Below are 20,745 nucleotides of genomic sequence, written 5' to 3' on the forward strand. Positions count from 1 at the left end.
GTTCAGTGTTGATTTAGGAAAATATTTGTTGAAAAATGGTATTGAAAATAAACAGTTCAAGAAATGATAGAAGTCAACAAACTCTGGAGCATTGTTGGTTCTAACTATGGTGCTGTAGGGAGCTGCAGCAATTACTTTCTTGTGATGCAAATTCATACGATTCAAAGTATAGCCTTATACAAACTGTGCATAAAGCTGCACTGTCACTAGGAATTACATTATTACATTTTTTGCTGCTTTAACTTAAAAGAATCTTTACGCCTTTGCCAGTGTCTGATTACTTTTCTCCTTTCTTGCATATCTCAGGATGACGACGAGGGCATTTGGGCATAATCCCAGCTGTGACAACCAAAGCTCTGATGTTGTTTTGAGGGGTGAGATAAATTTAAGACTTCCACATTGATATGATTCACTGTTGCCTCTCCGCCTGCATTTTAAAACAAAATGTTGTTACATCTCCTACATTTAGATGATTCAGTCACTACTGGAGGAGCACAGCAATGCCATGATGTTGAAACACCACCCGACCAAACATTTATTACCTCCACCTAATCAACACTCAGCTATGGGACCTTTTTTTCCGATGGGAGAGGAGGGGGCACTCAGGTGTGCAGGTCATGCGGGGAGACCGACAGCTCAGCAGGTAATGTAACGAATCAGGAAACACATTGTCTATACTACCATGAAAATGCATTAATTGAAACTGCTTTCTCTTACGCTATGCATCCCTGAAAAGTTCTAGAACAGGACAGCCAAGTCTTTATTCACATATGTATCCCACAGCATGACGTTTTCCCTGAAAGACGGGAGAGGGTTCTGGGGAGGTGGGACATAAAAAGGAGACTGCAGTAATAATCTTAACAAGATATCCAAGATGGCAGGCAAAGTGTAGTCTTACACTTTTCAGAGCTTTGGAGTGACATCACACACTTATGGAACCACCCACCTGGCGACTGTAGACTTTCCTCCTACAACAGTGTAAGGAGAAGGATTCTCCATAAATATAAGGTCACTAGAGTGATGTTCTGTTGTGACTTTAAGACAAATGCGACTGAAAGTGTCCCAACAAATGCCTCTATGTTTGGCTTCTGGATTATTATGATATCAGAAATACTTCTTAGATATCAAAAGCTAAACAAGGAGGCATTCGTTCGGCCATTCAGTCTGACAACCGCAGGCACATTCAACTGAAAGTTGCTAGTTACCATGGTAACTCTTAAAGCTGTAATACCGGCAAGAACTTTTCTAGCGATTGGCATAGTGTTGTGTTTACTCTATAAGGGTTGCAAGTGCCCAAAACTCACAGGCTATCTTAATATCTCAGTTTTACTTCGGTTGTCAGGTGATGTAAACGTGTCGTTTTGAAAAGATGGAAAACTAAAAAGCCTCCTACTTTATTAATCTCATTTTGCAGAAAGAGCGAAGAAGAACATTCTGGCGAGGATTCAAAATGATGCAGTTTCATTACCTACATGACCATAGCACTGGTTGCTCACCGGTCGCTAGATGTAAACATCAACACCCCCTCCTTCTTACTTGCAGTGAATTTTCTTGAATAGCAATTTTCTTGCTGCATTTACACATCTGATCATTTTACTTAATGCAAAAATGTAACTAGGGGACTGGCAGTAGAGATTCGGCAAAAAGTCAGGGTGATGACATTATCAGTTCGTGTTCACACATGCAGCTCACCCTAGAAAATGTCAGGAGTTTTGTGCAAGTGTAAAAACACAATAAGTGATTAAAGTTACATTTTAAAAATGCAACTCACACTTTGTTCTTCTTTGTTTTCTGCTCAAGGTGACCCTGGACGTCTTTTTGTTCGCACCGGAGCTGATCACAGATAAAGGACTGAAACTGAAGTAAAGAGAAAGAAATTGTTGCTGATGGACCACAGTGTTCTCTGTGTCAGACCTTGCTTTGACAAGTCATGTGATCAAAACAGCAGCCCAGAACCAGAGGTCACCTCACCTGTCTGTCACCTGCAGGACGCTGCACCTCCTCAGGCCAACAATGCCCTCTTCATCCTCCCAGCAGATAGCTCTTGACTGTCTGTGCTCAGTATTTTGTTGTTCATCCTCTTTCCACTGACAGATTCAAGATCATGGTTGTGTTGGTGTCTGCGTCACTTTCCAGACTGACTCCTCTTACTCTGGTTGGCTCCCAGTTGACTTTGTCTCAATCCTCACTGCCCTGCTGACCCACTTGGTGACATCTGGCCCCTTTACCTGGCTGTCATGACCCTCAGAGTCTCTTCTATTGTTTTAGTCACCTGATTGTGTCCATGACACTTTGTGGTTCACACTGTCCTCTTTTATAACCTTTATACCTTCCCATTTCTAGTGCAGATCATATTCAGCATCCTTAGAAGTGATACAATGTCCCTTAACTTTAAAAAAAGAAAAACAGAGTATAGCATGTTCTACATATCCCAGTTTTGAGTGATTTTTCATCGTCGGAAAGAAAGAGCTCAGAGTTTACAGTTAGTCCGCCTTTAGCCTTGCCTGCAGCAACAGGGCTGCATGAGCTAGGGCCCTCCACTTCTCGGGCCCATTTTGGCCTTAAGGCTGTGGCTGCCATTGGTGTTTCTTCATGTTACCTCATTTGAATCAGAAGTAGTCAAAAAAAAATCAATCTATGCAGGTGTTAACATGGAGTGAATGCGTGTTTAAGTTCCTCATCCTTTCTCAAATTTGTCAATCAAAGTGTAATCCACCATCCAATCAGAGGCCAAGAGAGCGGTCAGCAAATATTCATCGGTCCGACTATTTTGAGGTTCTGAGACTATGCACCTATGCACCTCCTCCATGTTGCAGGAATTTTTACTATTGGTGCTTCTGCTGGTGCTCAAACTGAATGGTGTCAGACGACCTGGTAATAAGAGATTTAAAAAAAGAAAAGCCTTCATAAAAACACTGTAAAAGACAGCCTTGTACATATGATTCGACCATGGGGGACTACTGCTATTATAAATACTGTTACAGACTATGTAAGGGAGGAGATGCTCAATAGATGTTTTCCCTGCAGGCCTATTTGAACCATTGACAGCCCAATGTCTGACCTGCAGTGTGCTCCTGCTCCCCTCTCTCCTGTAATCCTCCTCTTCCAGTAGTAGTCTGTGTGACCTCCCTAAACATAGTGACTCGTTTTCTCCTTCTTAACAAGGTGGCCTGTGCCTCGTAAAAAAAAAACTGTACACATATATGATAGATATACATATATTATACATATAGAGAGAATTCTATAGAGTGTGTCTATACGTGGTCAGAAAATCGTTTCAAACTGACAAAGATAATATATCTACGTTTTTTCTTCATGGTTATTTTTCTAACTGGCTGGAGGTCAGAGAGGTGTCTTATTTAGTGTGTTGAGTGGTGTGTTTTTCCTCTGGTTTGTATTTTGTGAGAAAGCCCCTCAGCAGCAAGTAACATTCCCTGTCTGAAAACACAGGACAGCCCAGAAAAAAAGAGCTTTGGAGGAGTTGATGGGAAATAGAGAAGTATATTCAAGTCTAAATGGAAGGCTAGAAAAGCTGATATAATAACATTCCTTTTTAAATGTGAAAAACATTCAGTTGAAGACCATTTGCTTGTGGTGACAACTTTCAAACAAGAAATACGATCTTGAGTTTTTGCAACTCACATAGGTAGCAATGAGATTATGTCTGCTGCATTCAGCAGGCAGAAAAACTTGCACTTGTGAGTGAGGACTATCACTACTTACATCCAAGTGGAGGGTTGAGTGACTCTGTCGGATGCATTTCTTTCACCTGTTGTGTCGTCGTCGTCTTGTGAACCGAAGTGGTGACAAAATGTGACTGTGACAGCTCGTTTAGTAGAAAAATCCAGCACATATTGTTGCAGTGTTGTGGAAAGTTGAATTAGACTGTTACTCTCCCCACGTCCTCTCCCTCCCCTTATGGTGCCTGTGTGTGTCTCCCGTTTTTGGCCAAGTGTTGATTGTTATATATAAATGTCTCTCCCATCTTCCACTAACCGAGGTGATCCATGCATCACGTTTTGTGTCGGCTCCGAACATGACCCTCTACTGCGTCTGTCACTGACCAAGAATCGGCAAATTGTGTGGTGTTTGTGTTTACAAAAGTTCTAAGAAAAGTCCTAATTTGGATTTTTCTTTAAAAAAAAAAAAGGGAAGACAATGCAAACAGACAAAGGAGCAAAAAAACGTATCACTTCACCATCAGGAGGTGGAGTATGAATCCTCCATTTTCAGGTCCATATCTACTGAATACTTGAAGTAGGGGGTTCTCCTACCATGAAACACCATATATGATTTACATGGTAGAAAACATGAAACATTTCAATTGTGCCCATGCATGCTGATTTTTACATAACGTGCCAACTGAGCGTGGTGATGTAAGGATAATCTCCTGTTGTCTATGCAGAGTGATTTCTCAATCGTCGTGTCAAAAAGGTTTCGGAGACACAGAGGCTTATTGAGGCTGAGGCTGCTTTCCTGGGCTTAGACTTAAGACTAATCCTGGTTGTGAATGACTGACACTGCACTCAGTGTGAGGTGGAGTCAAGAAGTCAAGTCTGCATCTGTGCCTGCAGGCAGCCATGTAGGAAAAACTCGAGATAAAGGCCTTTAGAGTTAGCAGTAATTCCAAAGCCTTTGAGAAAAAGTATGAAAAGACAGAACATATATTTTCACCTTATTGTTGTTATTCAGGTTGTTTTTCTTTTTTATATATGTTGCTAAACCTTTGGATCAAACAAATCACTGTGACCAATGCCAGAAACTTTTTTTTCTTTAAACAGAACAAATATTGACTTTTTTATTTGTATTATTTGTATTTATTTTTTCTATTTCAGTTACCTTTATTTTTTCTATTGTTTCTGCTTCTTGAAAATGCCAGTTTGAGACTGTACTATTTAATTTCAGTAAATGTTTGAGCTGTACAGTAAAAACCTAGGAACAAGTTCAATGTGAGTGTCCAGCATGCTGAATGAAAACCTGTGTGAACGTGAGTTAATCTCCCATGATGCATCATTCCTCACTCATTATTGCATCCGCATCGTGCATTGTGACGGTGTGATGTTGTGTTTGAGAGTGATGTGTGTCTCACTTACTGTGTCCCATTAGTAGACAGCCTGTACAGTTCTGTGAGAGTGAAGCATGTTTCTTGGGGTTGCTTGTGTAAATGTATTCAGAAAAGAGGGATGCGAGTGGGTGTGTGTGTGTGTGTGTGTGTGAGTTTGAGTGTGTATAGCTGCCTTTATGGATGTGTTTGTCAGTATGTGTGTGTATCTGTGTGTGTCATGAATGCACAAGAGAACAATCTATTCAAAAGAAGAAAAACTTTATCAGAAGAAGTCCCTAGAGAAAAAAAAAAGCGAGACTGAGTCAAAGTACTGAATGAAGCATGGATACTCTGTGATGTTTTTTTTAAAACCTAGGAGGCTGTCCTCAGTGCCCCAGTTTGCTATTGTATGTGCTGTAACAGAATATTACTATTGAGTGTTGGCCAGCTTGTTTATATCCATCAAATAAAGGTGACTTTCTTTCTGTCTCTGTTGGTCATTTTCTACTTCCAGTTAAAAACATTTAATATTAGTAGTAGAATCTACTTTTTTCTTGTACTAAAAAAAATAGTATGAACCTTTTATAAATTGAATGATATCTTAGCTAAGTACAAACCAAGCAGCAACCTCCAGTGTTGAAAAATGAAGGCAAATGCCAAGGAAGTGTAAAAAACTGCAGTTCCTTGAATGCCCACTTGAGGCTAGCTACAAAAGCCCTGGAAGTCACAAACACCCACCCAAAGCAGAAATAAACGTGTTTTTATTCAGGTTCAAATCACAAATTTGGTCTGAATAGCTCGTATCTTTATCGGCACACACTGTACGGGGGACTAATGACTCATCCATTTTGATTCCCCCCCCCCAATGACTTAGAGAGTTAATCATAATAATGGGCGTGACTGATATGACTGACAGACGGGCAGCTTGTAGCCGTTTTTCAGGAGACTTAAGGCCTGCATCAGCTTCTCCTCTTTGCCTGTAACTAGGTTGACCGAAAGTTAGTTTGAAACAGCATGTTAAATATGAGGACTGCCATCCATGGGCTTCAGAAACCATAGGGTGACATCCCTGAGACTACGTCCATGTTTATACAGTATATTGTCCAAACAAGCACACAGGTGAAGAAGGTATATGGTTTATAGCTTATTTGTGACTTATTGTAAGAATGGGTACTACCTGCTTTAGTTAAGTTCTACTTTACATCAAGTTAGCAGGTTTTTACAAAGCGCTTTAAAAAACAGGGTTTGTACTAAAGTGATTTACAGTAACAATAAAACCAATCTTTACAAAAGGATTTAAGAACACATTCAAAGAGCCCTTTAATTCATTAAATATGATACACTCTGTCATGTCAGTGAGATAACTCTTAGGAATAATTTGAAATGTGCACTGCAGCAGCAAAAAATAGTTTGAGTAAGGCATATAGGATCCAACCTCATTACGTCTCGCAGATTCATTGTACATGCAGAAATTTGAGGAGATAAGAGATCATTTCTAAACCCCCAGTTGGAGTTTACAGGTGGATGCTGGGGTGGTGGTGGGGTAAGAAGGTACGAGTAGAGCACAGCACTGAGCAGTGACTGAGTAGAGGGGGAGATTGGAAATCTTTCAGCTTAGATAAACAGTAAAAGTTGGATGTGTTAATGGGTCATTGTGAAGAATGATGAATGTGAGTGTAAAATCAGAGCCGCTTGAGTTGCCTGGCTAAACTAGCTTGAAGGTATCGCCACATACTGTACATTGGCTTGCTTTACATGAGGAAAGGCTTCCACTAATGCAACAGTATTCAACTATTTAAGTAGAAATGTGTTGATGATGAAAATGATTAAAGAGGAACCGTTTGGTGTTGTACAAGAAAGTTCTAGTTCAGTGTTTAACAATGAAACAAAAAATTAAGATGCTTTTTGGGAAAAGGGTCAAATTCAAATTAAGTTCAATTTGTTGAAAAAATATTAAACTGTACATGCTTTGTATTTAGATTATCTACTGTAAATACAAAATAAGAAGTAAACCTATTACATGGTACCTTAAGACAAACATGTTCATATATTAGTGCAGGCTGTTTGGTCGATTACAATCGTCAAACTTATATTTTGGTGGCTCAATGTGCCAGTATAAAGAAGCTCCTTCAAACAATAATAAAATGAGACTACAACAGCTGAATAGTTGAAATGAAAAAGAAAAAGAGTATAATGTAAAGTCGATTACCCTCACAAATGAACCCCTTTCAAATGCATCTCTCATTATAGGTTACAATGATTTCTTCTTTGTCTCGACGAAAACTGTGCCTGCATTGAATGTTGAGAATTAAAAACACTGCTGATAGCCAAGATATTTTCATTTTAATTCATTTAAATACAACTCAGTGATGAGAGAAGGTAAATCAACCACACATTTTAACCAAAGTGGAAGCCAAGGGAGAGAAAAAAAACGGCTAACAATCATTTCTATCAATCCAGTCACACAAGTAGCCAGAGCAGGTGAGCATAAGAAAATGTCTCTTGCCATTGGAAAAGAGTGATTTGATTAGAGCTTTCCATAGTATGATGTATTTGAATATCAATAAGTCATATCTCTATATTACAAGTAATTGTAAAATATTCAAATGACTTTTCTGAACAGTGATTGTTACCTGCCTTGCTGAGCTGTAACCCATGCTAATAGATCTACCTTCTTAAATATTGAAGTCCTTTTTGGATCAGCTCAGAGCGTTACCGTACCCTGAAGAAGTTGTCTACCAAACGGTCTCCCCGGTCAGAAAGCCAGTACCCTGCCATGGCTGCCGTCGCTCCCATGAATACAGACGTGTAGACCATATCTCCTTTAGCGGCCAGCGTGGCCAGAGCACAGAGTACCACCCCGAAGAACATCTGCTGCAGCACTTCCACCTCATCATCCTGCATGTCCTCAAACAGACCTTTCCCCTGAACACCTGCACAGAGAGACGGACAAGTCAGAGGCTGATGGAGATGCTCAAGTGGTTGTGGGTGCAAACATCTTCCGAGTATTGTAAGATGAGACTAACTTGGCTGCTGCTTCCTCACACAGACACCATCCCTGCGTATGAATCCTTTTGCACAGTCACAGTGGAATGAGCCCACTGTGTTGGCACAGATTTCATCCAGACCCTGACAGGCCAGCACCCTGTCACTACATTCATCTATATCTGAGCAAGAGAAAGACAGAGACAGCATCAGATGATTTTAGATCACTGCTTTCTCATATAATATAACATAATGAATGCATGCTAATAATATAATATTCAGAAATATTCTCTGTTTACCCAAACACTTGGACCCTGTAAGTGTAAACCCCAAGGCACATTTCCTGCACCGTGCTGGTCCGCTGCCCATACATCCCACACAGGCCGGGTCACAATCTGGTGGAAGAGTGAAGGTTAAATATTTGAAGTACAACTCTGAATCCCAATGAAATTATATGAGAAAGGGAGCATCATGTCATTTTAATACCCAACTGGAGCTTAAGGTTAAGTCAGTTTTTTAAAGTTAAAATCTCATCCTGTTGTCTTGTAACCTTTACTGTGATCTTTGTAAGGGGGAATATAAAATAGGTCTGTTTCAGCAGCAGGCTATAACTTGTTTGACACATACCCTCCAGCAGTACACACAAGCACAATAGATAACAATAAAGAAATAACCAGTCTTTTCACTGATGGTCTTATTTGCTTTTGTAGGTCATTAAGACATCAATATTAACACCAGTCTGTCTTTTAACCAGTTAAAGACTCCCCACAGGACATTTAATTGATACTGTATTTTAAGGACAATTTTGCCACATTCCAAAATTAGAAAAACTAAAAAAAAATATGGCATCAGGATAAAAAGAGTTGAAAAATTAAATGTATTTGTCAAAAATCAAAAAAATATTTAATTGTCAGTTTAACACAATATTTTAACAGCTGGTGGTAAAATACAAACTATATAAAGATGTAACCCTGGGAAATTGAAACCTTTTAGTTTTACAAGATTAATCCGTTATTCATTCACTTTTTACTCGATTTCAACTTTTACTTATTTATTCGATATCTAGAACTATATACTTAGCCCACTAGAAAACTCTAAATGTTTAGTGTATACCAAAGACTTAACAAGCATTTAATACAAATGTACTTTTTCAAATATACTGTGCCTTATATCATTTTAAAGCACTAACCTCTGCACTCAAAGGAACCCTCTGTATTGAAGCAGTAGTTGTTTGCAGGACAGATACCCAGCTCGGTGTCACACTCATTTAAGTCTACGACAGATCAGAAAAATGTAACAGATAGTCAATAGTCTGTTTGTTTTACGTCTCATACACAAGCACTATTGGCTCTGCAGACTCTGTATACAGTACCTACACAGGTGTTGTTATGGAGTATCCATCCTGTACTGCATCCCTCACAATGGTGGTTTTCTGGGCCTGAACACTTACTGCAGGCAGGAGGGCAGCTGTGTGCCTTAACAGCTAACAGACAACACAGCAAAGCAGCCTGCAGCAGGTTCATGTGAAGCATCCTCATTCCCATCTGTCCCAGCAGGTCCACCAGATAAAGCTGCTTTGTGTTTCTTGTTAAGAAGATAAACATGTTTCTTGCCAGGTGGATAATGAGGAACAGATTGCTAACAGAAGAGGGTACATTCAAGTAAAAAAATTAATTGTTTTAACTTTTTGTATCACTACATTGTGTAGCTAAAGGGCTTTGCTCTCTCTCCCTCTGAGTGTGTGTGCATGTTTGTGTATCTTGCATGTGTGCATGTGTATCAAAGGACCACATAGATCTTTGACTAATCAGAATCCATACAAGCCATAAGCTATTCGCCCTAGAAATATATTTTAGTGAAAGGAAGCCCTGTGAGAAATGTCTGTTTTTGTTGCTACATTTCTCTTAATTTCTTCATTAAAACGGATTGTAAAATGTTTTTGATCATTTCAAATCATATTTAGGCCTTTACGTTATTTATGTTATCACAGAAAACTTTCTTTACCCACGTTTTATTATGGACGATATAGGCCATACATCTTACCACTCTATTGTCTGTCGACTCAAAGTAGTATGTTACAGAAATGGCTATATGTCATAACTATAAGGGGTAAAATCAAGGCTTTGTATTATTGGAGTCAGAATATCTTCGATTACAAAAGTTTATTTACAATTTAAAATAAAGTCCCATTAGGACAGGCTGTGAGCGCCACACTGAGCGTTGTGTTTGACATGCTGAGTGTTCGTATCACGTCCCACAGAACACACGGTGAACGTGACACTGCAGCAGTCAACACAACACGTGTGTGTGTGTGTGTGTGTGTGTGTGTGTGTGTGTTGAGTTTAGGGGTTTTCTTTTGCCTACCTCTATTCAGCGTCACCGTATCGTCATATCGTAAAGTGATAAATGAAGTCAATATAAGTTAGACGGCTTTATCACACTTGTGACATAACCTGTTAGTGTAATAAACCACACATTAACAACGGGCGGGACATGCAGGCCTCACACGACTGCTCCTCCAGTATCGGATGGGAAAATGTTCAGACGCGTCTGTGTCCTTAAACTGACACTAGATTACACCAATGAGATACACTGCCCTCCACGGAGAAGAAACCAATCACAATCCGAGATCCACCAAGGACAAAAATAGACTAATGTATTTATAGACCGGACTGCTGACAGTCTCACACTAAATGAATTCGTGAATCTGTGTTTAGGTTCAATATTTTGTAGCCTAATGTCTTCTGCTTCAATCATATTTAAAACATGTCAAACTAATCCAACAAAAATACACAAATTAGTCGAACTGAATTAAGTATAGCCTTTGTCAACTTTTTTTTTGATAGGCCAAAGACTATCATTACTGTCATGTCCAGTCCGAACAATGAACATAATGTACAGTAATTTAAGTCAGTTCCATACTGACATCTCCAGACAACACATCTCGAACACAGATATAGTGACACAACCAGACAAAACATCAGAACAACAGGTAGCTCTAACAACACAGACAACACATTAGAATGTGTACTGACATTGTCTGACGCCACATCAGAAAGGCAAGTATAATGACACATACGTCACATCAGGACATGTTTAATGACGTTGTCAGAGTAACATCAAGATGAAGGGGAGTATGGGGCTCAGATGGGATAGCGGATAGGTTGTTCCCCATAGAGGCTATAGCAGTGCAGTGAAGTAGCTTGGGTTCCATTCTGATCTGCGGCTCCTTTCCCCCTACCTTCACCACTCCCCGATTTCATACTTTATCCAGTGTCCTATACAAAATAAATGCTAAAAAACAAAACAAATAAATATTTTGATGACATGGAGTACAACAAAACTACTGAAATCTTGTTAACATTTTAATTTACACAGACGAATGTGTCGTCAGGTGAGCAATTGACACAGATAAACTGAAAGCACAGTTCACTGTTGAAAAGTTACAGCCAAATGTCTGTTTGGTTTTTGCACAAATGGAACCCCATATAACAAACATTAACAAAATAGATTTTTTTTTTCAACAGGTCTTCATTAGTGTCCTACGATGTATGCCAGGCACATTTAAGATGAACTCGCCCCTCATGTGAGCAGATCAACATTATCTCCAGCATGAAATCTATATGTATGCTTCAAAGGTTTGTCCCAAAACTCCAACGTGATTTTCTTCTTTAGTTTTGGGTTTTTTTCATCCATCTGAGTCCTTTCATTTCTCCTTTCATTTCTCCATGGTTATGTCCATCCTGTTCTCCTTTCTGTGCCCCCACAGTTAGCTCAGATAGGAGAGCCTGGATCTTTGAGGGGAGATGGAACAGGGGCAGGCCCTTAAAAAGCTCTGGTAGTCTCCTGTCACTGCTAGGATGGGAGTCAAATTTGACAAGAAGAAAACGCTCTCCTGCCCTGCCCTGCTGTTTGTCCGCCTGGATAATGCACAGAGAGGCTGTGAACACATCAGAGTAAGGGGAACATGTCTGAGGAAGATCATTGTTGTCCACCTTCATCTTGATATCCTCTTTGTGCAAACGGGTCCATTCCTCTGTTCTCTCTAAGGCATCGTGGGTCAAGACGAGCACGACTCTGCCACCCTGGCTCTTCAGCTCCAGCAGTTGTGAGTGCAGCCATGGCAGAGGTCCCAGAGTGCACTGCTCCTTCCTGCTCCACTGGTCCACAGACACATGGAAGCCATGGTTAGAGAGCAAGGACCCTAGCTCACACACTGACTCTGAAACACCAGCATCCACATCTGGGGGGCTCAGCAACACCACATGAGACATTCTGCCAACTTTAGAAAGAAGAAACAAAAATGATTACTGTAACAGTTGGCATGTTTCATCTTGATTTTTGTGTTAAAGTATTAAATACTCACCCTTGACAAATCCGCCATAATGACAGCTCCATACCCATTCTATAACAGGAGGTGAAATAAAGTATATATATTTTAGAAGGCTTAGCAGAAACACATCATAAGCATATTCATCATTATTGTGCCCTTATAAGTATTTAATTTCATTGACATCATCTGTGTAAAACACTGGTATGCAAGAGGGATGCAAACATTTCAAGACCTAGTCAAAAAGATATGATCTCAGCGGCAAATGAAAGCAGACTTATGGAAGGGGCCTGAGGGAATTTAATCCAAGCTAGACAATGCATGTTTTATCATAGCAAACAAATTCCAGACGGCAAAATATGACACTGTCTTTTCTTCTACTATCTTTCCTTATTAAACGTAATGCAAAGAGAGAGAAAAAGACTCACTCTTGATGAAGTCATGAAGCACATAGAACATGATCATAGTCAAGCAAACTATCAGCATTACACCAACAACCAGGAGACTCCAGCGCCACCTGTCGGCTGCATTAAAGATAAAACAAAACACTGTTTATTAAAAGCTCCGTTGGTGTAGTTTTTTCCCCTCTGCTTAATTTGTGTCATACTCACTGTTGTTAAAACAGAATGGACCCAGGTCAAGTCCCATTCCTCTGACCTTCACCTGAACAAATAGACACGGACATTGGTTTGTTAGTTCGGCTCAATAAACTTACAAATGTAGAAAAAGAGGAAATCTTTAAAAACATTACCATGACACATGGCGAAAGCTGAAGGTTGATGTCTTCAAACACCCCCCTTGTCACCTAAAAGGCGACACAATTACAAATCTTAATGTCACATATTATTAGACCTTTTGAAATGTGAGTCTGCCAGTAATAAAAACACCATACTGTGTAGCCAGATTGATTTAAATTCTAGTCAAGGCAACAAATGATTTTAAATGATTTTAAAATTATGCATATATGTTTTTTTTTTTTAATATAGGCATCGTCACATAACATTTTGAAAAAGCAATCTTAAAAAAACAGACAATTTCCTCAGCAACACACAGTTTTCAATTAAAGTCAAAACAAGCCAATTCAGATTTCTCCAAATTTAAAGCAATTAGATGGTAAAAAAAAAAAAAAAAAAAAGTGTAAAGTCAAGAGGTTTTAAAACGAATTTTAAAAAAATTCTTACCCACAATTCCTTGCTGTTTTGTCTCCATTCACCCGTTGCCAGCTGTTGTCTGAAGCCCTTCACCTCCCGGCAGCTGAGGTCTCTCTGACAGGGCCACACTTCCCCCTCCAGCCTGCAGGGGGCAGACACGTTCCACGACAGCATTGAGCGGGAGTTGCTCATCTGACCCTGACCAACAGACACTGAAATATTCTCCCAAATATTCCTGTGGAGTAAATCTAGAATGGAAACAAAAAATAAAATCAGCATGCTGAATGTAATTGGTAAACTGTTACAAGACAGAAAGTAGTAGGCTACCGTTAGAATACCTCCAGACTTCAAACTTGTGTTGATGAAAGGGCAGCTTAGAGAGCGCCGAGACCTCTGATCATCCTCATCCCATACCTACAACACACACACAAGTCAGGCCTATGAGTCAGTACATACACATCCTTGTTAGTGTGTTAGCTGTGAGTGATTATGATTTTCCAATAAAGTTACCTGAAAACACATGCAGGTGGTTACAGAATACAACGGGATGGGCAGCCTCTTCCATCTCTGTAGAGTAACATTTAACACAACATGAGAGTAAGAAATGAGTGTTTGTGGGCTTATGAGTAAAGTGTGCATTTTTTCTTCAAAACTTCTTTCATAAATATACTTTGATGTGTAAAGTCACAATTTGATTTGAAGTTGCATAGACTGGTAAATAATAATCTTTTGAAAAGTACAATTTAGTACAGATTGAAGTACAGATGAATGCTTACAGTTTTAAACATTTTATCAAGTGAAACTTTCTTCATTGCGGACTTCTTTCACCTTGGGTACTTCGTCACCCACCAAAATTTTCATTAATGTACGACAGTATCTTTACTGCTCCAGTTTTATTCTTCTGAAACATTCTAGATGGAGATTGAAGTTTCCTTGCAAAGATTCTCAAATTAAAAAAAGTTCAGCTTGTCTGCTGCACTGCAAGATTAAACAGAGCAAGTAAAGCTATAACTACACCTGTAGCATCTTAAAATCATGTTCATATGGTAATGTATAAGGAATAATGCAATAAGTTCACGCTCCTGTAAGAAACTTTAGCATCCCCCTGTGGACAGAGTGGTTCCTTCTATCCCTTTGCTGATATAGTTCTATACATGTTTAAAGGAGCAATAAGTAACTTTCAAATAACGTCACTTCCTGGAGCTTTCCAATCCGAGTAAAAATGTTAAACAGGCAACACAGATAGACAGTGAACATCTACTTTTTGACATTAGTTAACCTTTCGCTTATTAATGGGCGATAAAAAAACGATTTATACATGTAAAAGGTCGCACGCTCAAACAGTGTGAAGAACGTATCAGGATCACGCTCATTAAACTTGGGCACTTAATGCAAGTTAGAAGCAACATCAAAACCCCCTGATGACGCACCACTAGAGGCACCAAAGCCCCCACGATGAAGCTTGACCTCTCTTATCAACTGTAACCTGGACTGCTCTAACTCCAACTTCATCCTCTCAGTGTGTTGTCTCATTTGCTCTAGCTCAAGCCGCTCTTCCCTCTTGAACTGTCTGCGTAGCTTCTCCTGCTCAAACTGCAAAGCCAACAATTCTTTCTGCTGCTCAAAAGTTATGCCTGCAGCCTGAAAAACTACCGGTGCAGACACTGACAAAGGCACTGGGTCTTCCTTTAACACCCCCTGATCAATCAAAGACAAAAACACAGTTTTACGAATCTCATCTTTAAGACTCTTTCCAGCAACAACAACACCATAATGGTCAGCTATCTCCAATAACTGTTCCTTCTTACAGCAATTTATAAATGTCACTGTGGGCGTCCTGAAAAACTCTGACAAGGAAGCCATGATCACAAAACCAACATAAAGACAGAAAGTAAGATAATTGCTTTTATATGCACTTGGGCAGGCTTTGCCCTCGACAGACAACTTCCCCCAATCTGCCTAACTGAAAGCTAGCTAAAGCTCGACCCTAGTCTTCGTGTGGTACTGATGGTGGGTATTTATGCACTGCATCGACTGCAATAATCCACATTTTATACACTCGATGACTGTAGCCCGACAACTCGGGAAAGCAACCATTTATATGACGACCCCCCTGCAGTAGCGAATGTGCTCCTGAGACAACTGCTCGGTCCACTTTCCCACCACTTTAATGAAAAGAAAAAAAAAACAGGCACAATCCCTATTGGAAAGTACCTTACAGTCTGACGGAGAAATTTATGTCTACTGTGCATCAGCAGTAACAAATACTTCCTGGATGAACAAAAAACCAGCATTAATTCACAAACAGCAATATTCAACAGAACACATGGTGTATCGCCCAACAAGCAAAAAAAAAAACAGAGCCCTACACTCCAGACAAGGACGACTCTGGCAACAAAGCACAGCAAAATAGCATATATGTAGCTACACCAACTGATCAAAGGACCAACTAACAATTTCACTTAAGGACTGCTACCTAAGGCACAAAAATATAAAAATGGACGAAATGGACGAGCCCCCACTTGTCATGACCCGGCTCAGGAAGTCACAACAAAAAGGGGAGACAACACCAAGTAGCAGTTTAAATAATTCTTTATTTAAACCAGAATAAACCAAATTAGATAACTGAAACAATTTGTAATAACCACATTAAACCAAATTAGTCTTTATTCTTTATCTAATTCCAATTCGACCAAATTCTCAAACCTGTGGAGAAGAGCAGGGTGAGCATAGAGAGCAGCAGGGAGTGTGTGTGTGTGTGTCTGCAGGAACTTAAGTAACCTCAGCACACCGGACCCAGTAGTTACTCCAATTAATGCTCCAACAAGATCACAGGTTAGACACATCTCCAAGACAATCAACATACGATGAAAACAATTATCTGCTGACCCTACTGGGGCATCACATAGGACCTTTAAGAAATATTTTTCAAAAAATATAAATGTCGTCATTCTTTCTCTTCCAGTTAAATGTATCACTCACTGTGAATATTTGCTGTGAAGAGTGCATACTAAGGATGTTTCTGCAGTTTATCACTTCGTCCGACATCTACAGCAGCAGTTTCAGGCAATAATAATTTATATAAATAGAAATAGTCAACCTACATGGTGATGAACTCGTTTACCTTTTGTTGGTCATATCGATGATCGATTAATTAATATTAATTTCAGTCTGTTTCATAACCAGCAAAGAATTCTGCACAGGAGCTTCAAATATAATACGTTTAAATGGGACAGTATGCATAGTGAGTTTATTTCATTCATTTGTTTGACAATAGCCTCTGTACTTTCACTTACGATGTTTTAAACGGATGACTTTTGTTAATTTGCGATATTGCTAAAAAAACAACAACAACAACAACAACAATACAATAAACAACTATGGCAAAAGAAAAACAACAACACAAACTGTGACAACTACAAAAATTAGGCACTGATATACACTGACCTTGCATTTTCCATTCTGCTCATACTGAAGGCACACAGAGGGTGAGTTCATATTCCTGCCAACAAACTGCAGCTCAACACGATTCTTCTCTTCGTTAATAACACTGAGGAGTCTGGGCACTGAGAGGGGGGAGAGAAGTACAGCACTGTTCCCATTAAAGATACAAACCAGCACAAATAAAATACATGCAAGTGGGAAACTTACCGCCACACTCTTCTACACGCTCAGACAGATTCTGGGAGCAAACTAAACACAGATATAAAAAAAGTTCTTAAAGATGTAGAAGCTAATCATCAGTCAAATTTGTACGGAAGAACATTTCATTCACAAAAGAAAATAAATATTGGATTATTATATCTAATTATGAGATATTTTCTTGAAATTACCAATCCTGATCTCTCAAAAGATCCTTGTCTTGTAATAACTGTTCGAGATGAGGGGTCCAATTTTATTGTATTTGGTGAATGCCATGCACTTCTGTTAGCATGTCCTTAGAGTTGTTATATTTGTAAAAGACAAAAATCTACCTTCATCTAGAGAAGGAGCGACAATCGGATGAAACAGATGATGTTTAACAGAATAAATCCTCAATTGACTGCTGAAGGTAACCCCAGCTGGCTCAGTAATCACCATGGAAACCTTAAAAACAAACACACACACACACAGTTCAGACATAATTCCACAGAGTATGATAGCACTGATAGTACACACCCTCTTGTATTACAGCACATGAAGCATACAGTACCTTTGCCTGGTGTTGTTGAGTAAGAGCTGCATGATTAACCGTAAACTCCACCCTCTTGCAGCTGGGCATGGTGTGTGCGGTCTTGAAGCACACTGACACAGACGCTGTTGCAAAAGAGGCAGTAGAAAAAAGGACAGGGTTTAACGCCCACTAAGAGAGTGAGGAAACTGAACACACTCAACAAACCACATGTTGTTTGAAGGAATTTGATACACTTGATATAGTAGGTGATATTTGACAAGATTACACTTACTTCACATGATCATTTCACAACTGTCATGTTTGCTCATTTCAAAAACAAAAAATCTGTGTGTGTGGGAAGGGTTGATAAAGTACTTAACTGACCTTTGTTACATTTTCAACAAGAGATACATTTTGCTGTTAAGATAAATTGAGGGGAGATATTTTTTAATGGTGGTATGTACTGTAGCTACAGTAATGCTAATATTTAGATTTGGTTTCAACATACAAAATTACGTATTTTGTCTTTAGATAAAAAGAACAACTCAACATTGTGCTGCATGTGTTCTTAGTTTGTACCTTTAGAATTGCTCAGCTCCTCGTTATATTCCTCCTCATCCCTCCCAGAGTGGCCTTCATCCTCCATGTCCTTTTCTGTGTGGGTGTTTATCTCCATGTCGATTACCAGACATAACCAACATGATGCCCCGTCTTTGCAGCAGAGCTTGAAATATGGTGTCAGGTTTTGGACATTTACAGAAGTATTTTCCTCCTTAAAAAGAGGTATCTCATCCTTCATGGTGCAATTGGAGAGACCCTATAGGAGACAAAGTTGGAAATAGAAGAACAAGATTCACTTGTTAGCCATTCGGATGTTAGTACTACATGCAATTGCAATAATTCTACTTGCAACAGAGATCTGTATTGTGAGAAGATGCCTGATTGTTTGCTTTGAATAAATATTTGATAATAAAACACCTTATCGGTCATAAGGTAAATTAAAATGTTAGAGCAAGCACTAAAAAAGGAAATTAAAAGTGTAATCCGTCAACATAATGTATGTACTGTATTGCAGCAGAGGAAAATACTGCTTCAGTATATCCAGGCAGTGAAGCCTTCAGTACCTGAGAGCAGATGACTTCATGGCTATTGTATCCAGAAGCTTCCAGGTTACAGGCTGACATGTGTAGAGTCAGTAAAAGGCACCAAACGGTCCATCCAGGAATAATCATTTTGTGTGTGGACACTAAGCATTACACGATTTCCCTCCAAATATCTTTCATGAAGACTTTGTTAAGTAAGTCCAGTCTTCTCCTCTCCATTATGACTTTGGGTTGGAGATTAACTTGATGAAATCCTGGCTGGAACAGCTCAGCAGCACCGAAGGCAGTGACTCGAGATAAACTGTCAGAGTGTTCACCTTAAGTTCACCTTAAGTTATTGCCTGAGGAAGAAAAGATCAGTAAATAGAGTTGTTCTTCTTCTGGAAACACCACAGTTTTATAAAGCTTCCTGTTGGCTTGGCTGTTATTTTAAAACATGTTAAGAAGGAGCCAAATTGTTGCTTTTTTAAAACACCTTCAGGAATAATGGAACGGTGGTACAGAAAAAGAGGATGTGAAAACATAATAACACATAGCAACATGAGTCATGTAAGAATACACCAAAGCAACATCATGTCGGTTACTTACTGTGTCTGGTTGTCCAGCGTAAGTCTCTCTGTGGTGTGTTTTTCTCCAGACAGACTGTTAAGCTGCACACCTTGTTAGAGTTATTAAGAAATGTTTGCCTTGTGGGAAAATTGAAGCAACAGTCCCTCCCCCCCTCTCTCTCTCTCTCTCTCTCTCTCTCTCTCTGTTTGTCCGTATGTTACACTCTGATCACATTTTTGAAGTGAACCCTTCCTGCTCTAAATTCTTTATCCCAGCATAACAAGTTGGGGTCATAGTCCATAAGTGCTTTAAATCAGTTCGAGACTCCACCTTGAATGCTGGATTTAAGTAGCTTTATACACAGAGCTGAGTTTATGGTACAATAAACAAGTCACAGCTGATAAGTTGAAGGGGAAAATGTGTAGCATATCTTTTCCGTGTTATGTGCTTTTAAAAAAATTATACTTTCGCAGTTCTTAGGAAACTGTGTGCCGACAAACAAGTTTCTCTCGTAAGGATCCATGCATACCTTTGAACCGCATTCATGATGCAATCCATTGAAAGACAACCCCTCTTAACACAATGACACATGGATCACGCAGCAGCTCAACTGGTTGGACCACATAATATTGAACCAAGCACAAACCTTGTCTACCACTCTATCGTTGTGTGTTCAGACCATAGTAAAATAAACATCCACCTGTTGTGTACATTGTAAATCGATGTGGGCAAGCTGCATGGCTCCAGTAAAGATGGATAGTATATTAACTTAAGCTCAGTGTGAACTCTCAGTGTATAACTTCACACTGCAGAGTTTAACCCTGAATTATTTCACTGAACAAAATTTAAGTGACGATTGCTGTAGTTAAGATTTGATTTATTTGCCTTAAAGCTAAGCAGCTCTGTTGCATCCTTTGTGGAAACACATCAGACTCAAGTTTGAAAGGTCACATATCATCCTCCGTTTCAACAAGTTGAAATAAGTCTCGGAGCTCCCCAAAACATACCTGTGAAGTTTCTTGGTAAAAATCTACTCAGATCCTGTATTTTAGCATGCCTATGAACTCCTTTATTGCAGCCCTGCACAGAACTGTTTCTGTGTCTATGACAATGAACTGTGTTCGACCACACCCCTGGAAGGGCTTGGGTGGCTCTGGCTTTCTTGCACCATGCCCTATTGTTTACGTTGAGAAGGCAGAATCAGAAGACAGAACAAACACCTAGCTGTGGGACATGGGCGGTTCTAGGCAGGGGCCAACAGGGGCCAGTGCCCCTGCAAAACAGAGCTTGGTCCCCCCTGTGGCCACCCCTCCAAAAGGAAGAGCCCCCATAATAACACACTGGTATTTGACTCACAATCTAGTATTTAATTCTGTTACTGAAACAAACATAAATCATGGTATTTGGCATAATATATATATATATATATA

At 39.5% G+C, this 20,745-nt stretch overlaps 3 protein-coding genes across 11 annotated transcripts in view; 1 reads left to right on the forward strand and 2 right to left on the reverse strand.

Moving 5' to 3' along the window:
• The window catches only part of erc2 (ELKS/RAB6-interacting/CAST family member 2), a 36,297-nt gene extending 35,688 nt beyond the window's left edge, over positions 1 to 609 (forward strand). For all 7 annotated transcript variants that reach the window (XM_061042875.1, XM_061042877.1, XM_061042876.1 and 4 more), the window contains 2 exons: positions 307 to 374; positions 470 to 609. In XM_061042875.1, the coding sequence (XP_060898858.1) occupies positions 307 to 333 (27 nt within the window). In that variant the 3' untranslated portion in view covers positions 334 to 374; positions 470 to 609. The remainder of the gene's footprint in view (positions 1 to 306; positions 375 to 469) is intronic.
• Positions 610 to 7,372: 6,763 nt separating this feature from the next.
• On the reverse strand, positions 7,373 to 10,705 carry LOC132977949 (protein disulfide isomerase Creld1). Of its 2 annotated transcripts, XM_061042885.1 has the most exons (6): positions 10,394 to 10,705; positions 9,402 to 9,613; positions 9,219 to 9,302; positions 8,329 to 8,424; positions 8,071 to 8,211; positions 7,373 to 7,977 (listed from the first exon to the last, which is right to left on the reverse strand). In XM_061042885.1, exons 2-6 carry the CDS (start codon positions 9,571 to 9,573, stop codon positions 7,757 to 7,759), a joined length of 714 nt encoding a protein of 237 aa, XP_060898868.1. In that variant the 5' UTR covers positions 9,574 to 9,613; positions 10,394 to 10,705; the 3' UTR covers positions 7,373 to 7,756. The 2 variants fall into 2 exon arrangements, with proteins under 2 accessions (XP_060898868.1, XP_060898869.1); XM_061042886.1 differs by lacking the exon at positions 9,219 to 9,302.
• A 131-nt stretch (positions 10,706 to 10,836) lies between these two features.
• Positions 10,837 to 19,526, reverse strand: il17rc (interleukin 17 receptor C). Of its 2 annotated transcripts, none has more exons than XM_061042882.1 (15): positions 19,355 to 19,526; positions 18,788 to 19,107; positions 18,243 to 18,480; positions 17,703 to 17,806; positions 17,485 to 17,596; positions 17,162 to 17,203; positions 16,958 to 17,076; positions 14,021 to 14,077; positions 13,849 to 13,924; positions 13,541 to 13,758; positions 13,111 to 13,164; positions 12,971 to 13,022; positions 12,788 to 12,883; positions 12,396 to 12,434; positions 10,837 to 12,311 (listed from the first exon to the last, which is right to left on the reverse strand). In XM_061042882.1, exons 2-15 carry the CDS (start codon positions 18,893 to 18,895, stop codon positions 11,701 to 11,703), a joined length of 1,926 nt encoding a protein of 641 aa, XP_060898865.1. In that variant the 5' UTR covers positions 18,896 to 19,107; positions 19,355 to 19,526; the 3' UTR covers positions 10,837 to 11,700. The 2 variants fall into 2 exon arrangements, with proteins under 2 accessions (XP_060898865.1, XP_060898867.1); XM_061042884.1 differs by having other exon boundaries at positions 13,864 to 13,924; positions 19,355 to 19,525.
• Positions 19,527 to 20,745: the final 1,219 nt, after the last annotated feature.

The sequence above is a fragment of the Labrus mixtus genome, chromosome 7 (genome assembly GCF_963584025.1).
Source record: "Labrus mixtus chromosome 7, fLabMix1.1, whole genome shotgun sequence".
NCBI lineage: Eukaryota > Metazoa > Chordata > Actinopteri > Labriformes > Labridae > Labrus > Labrus mixtus.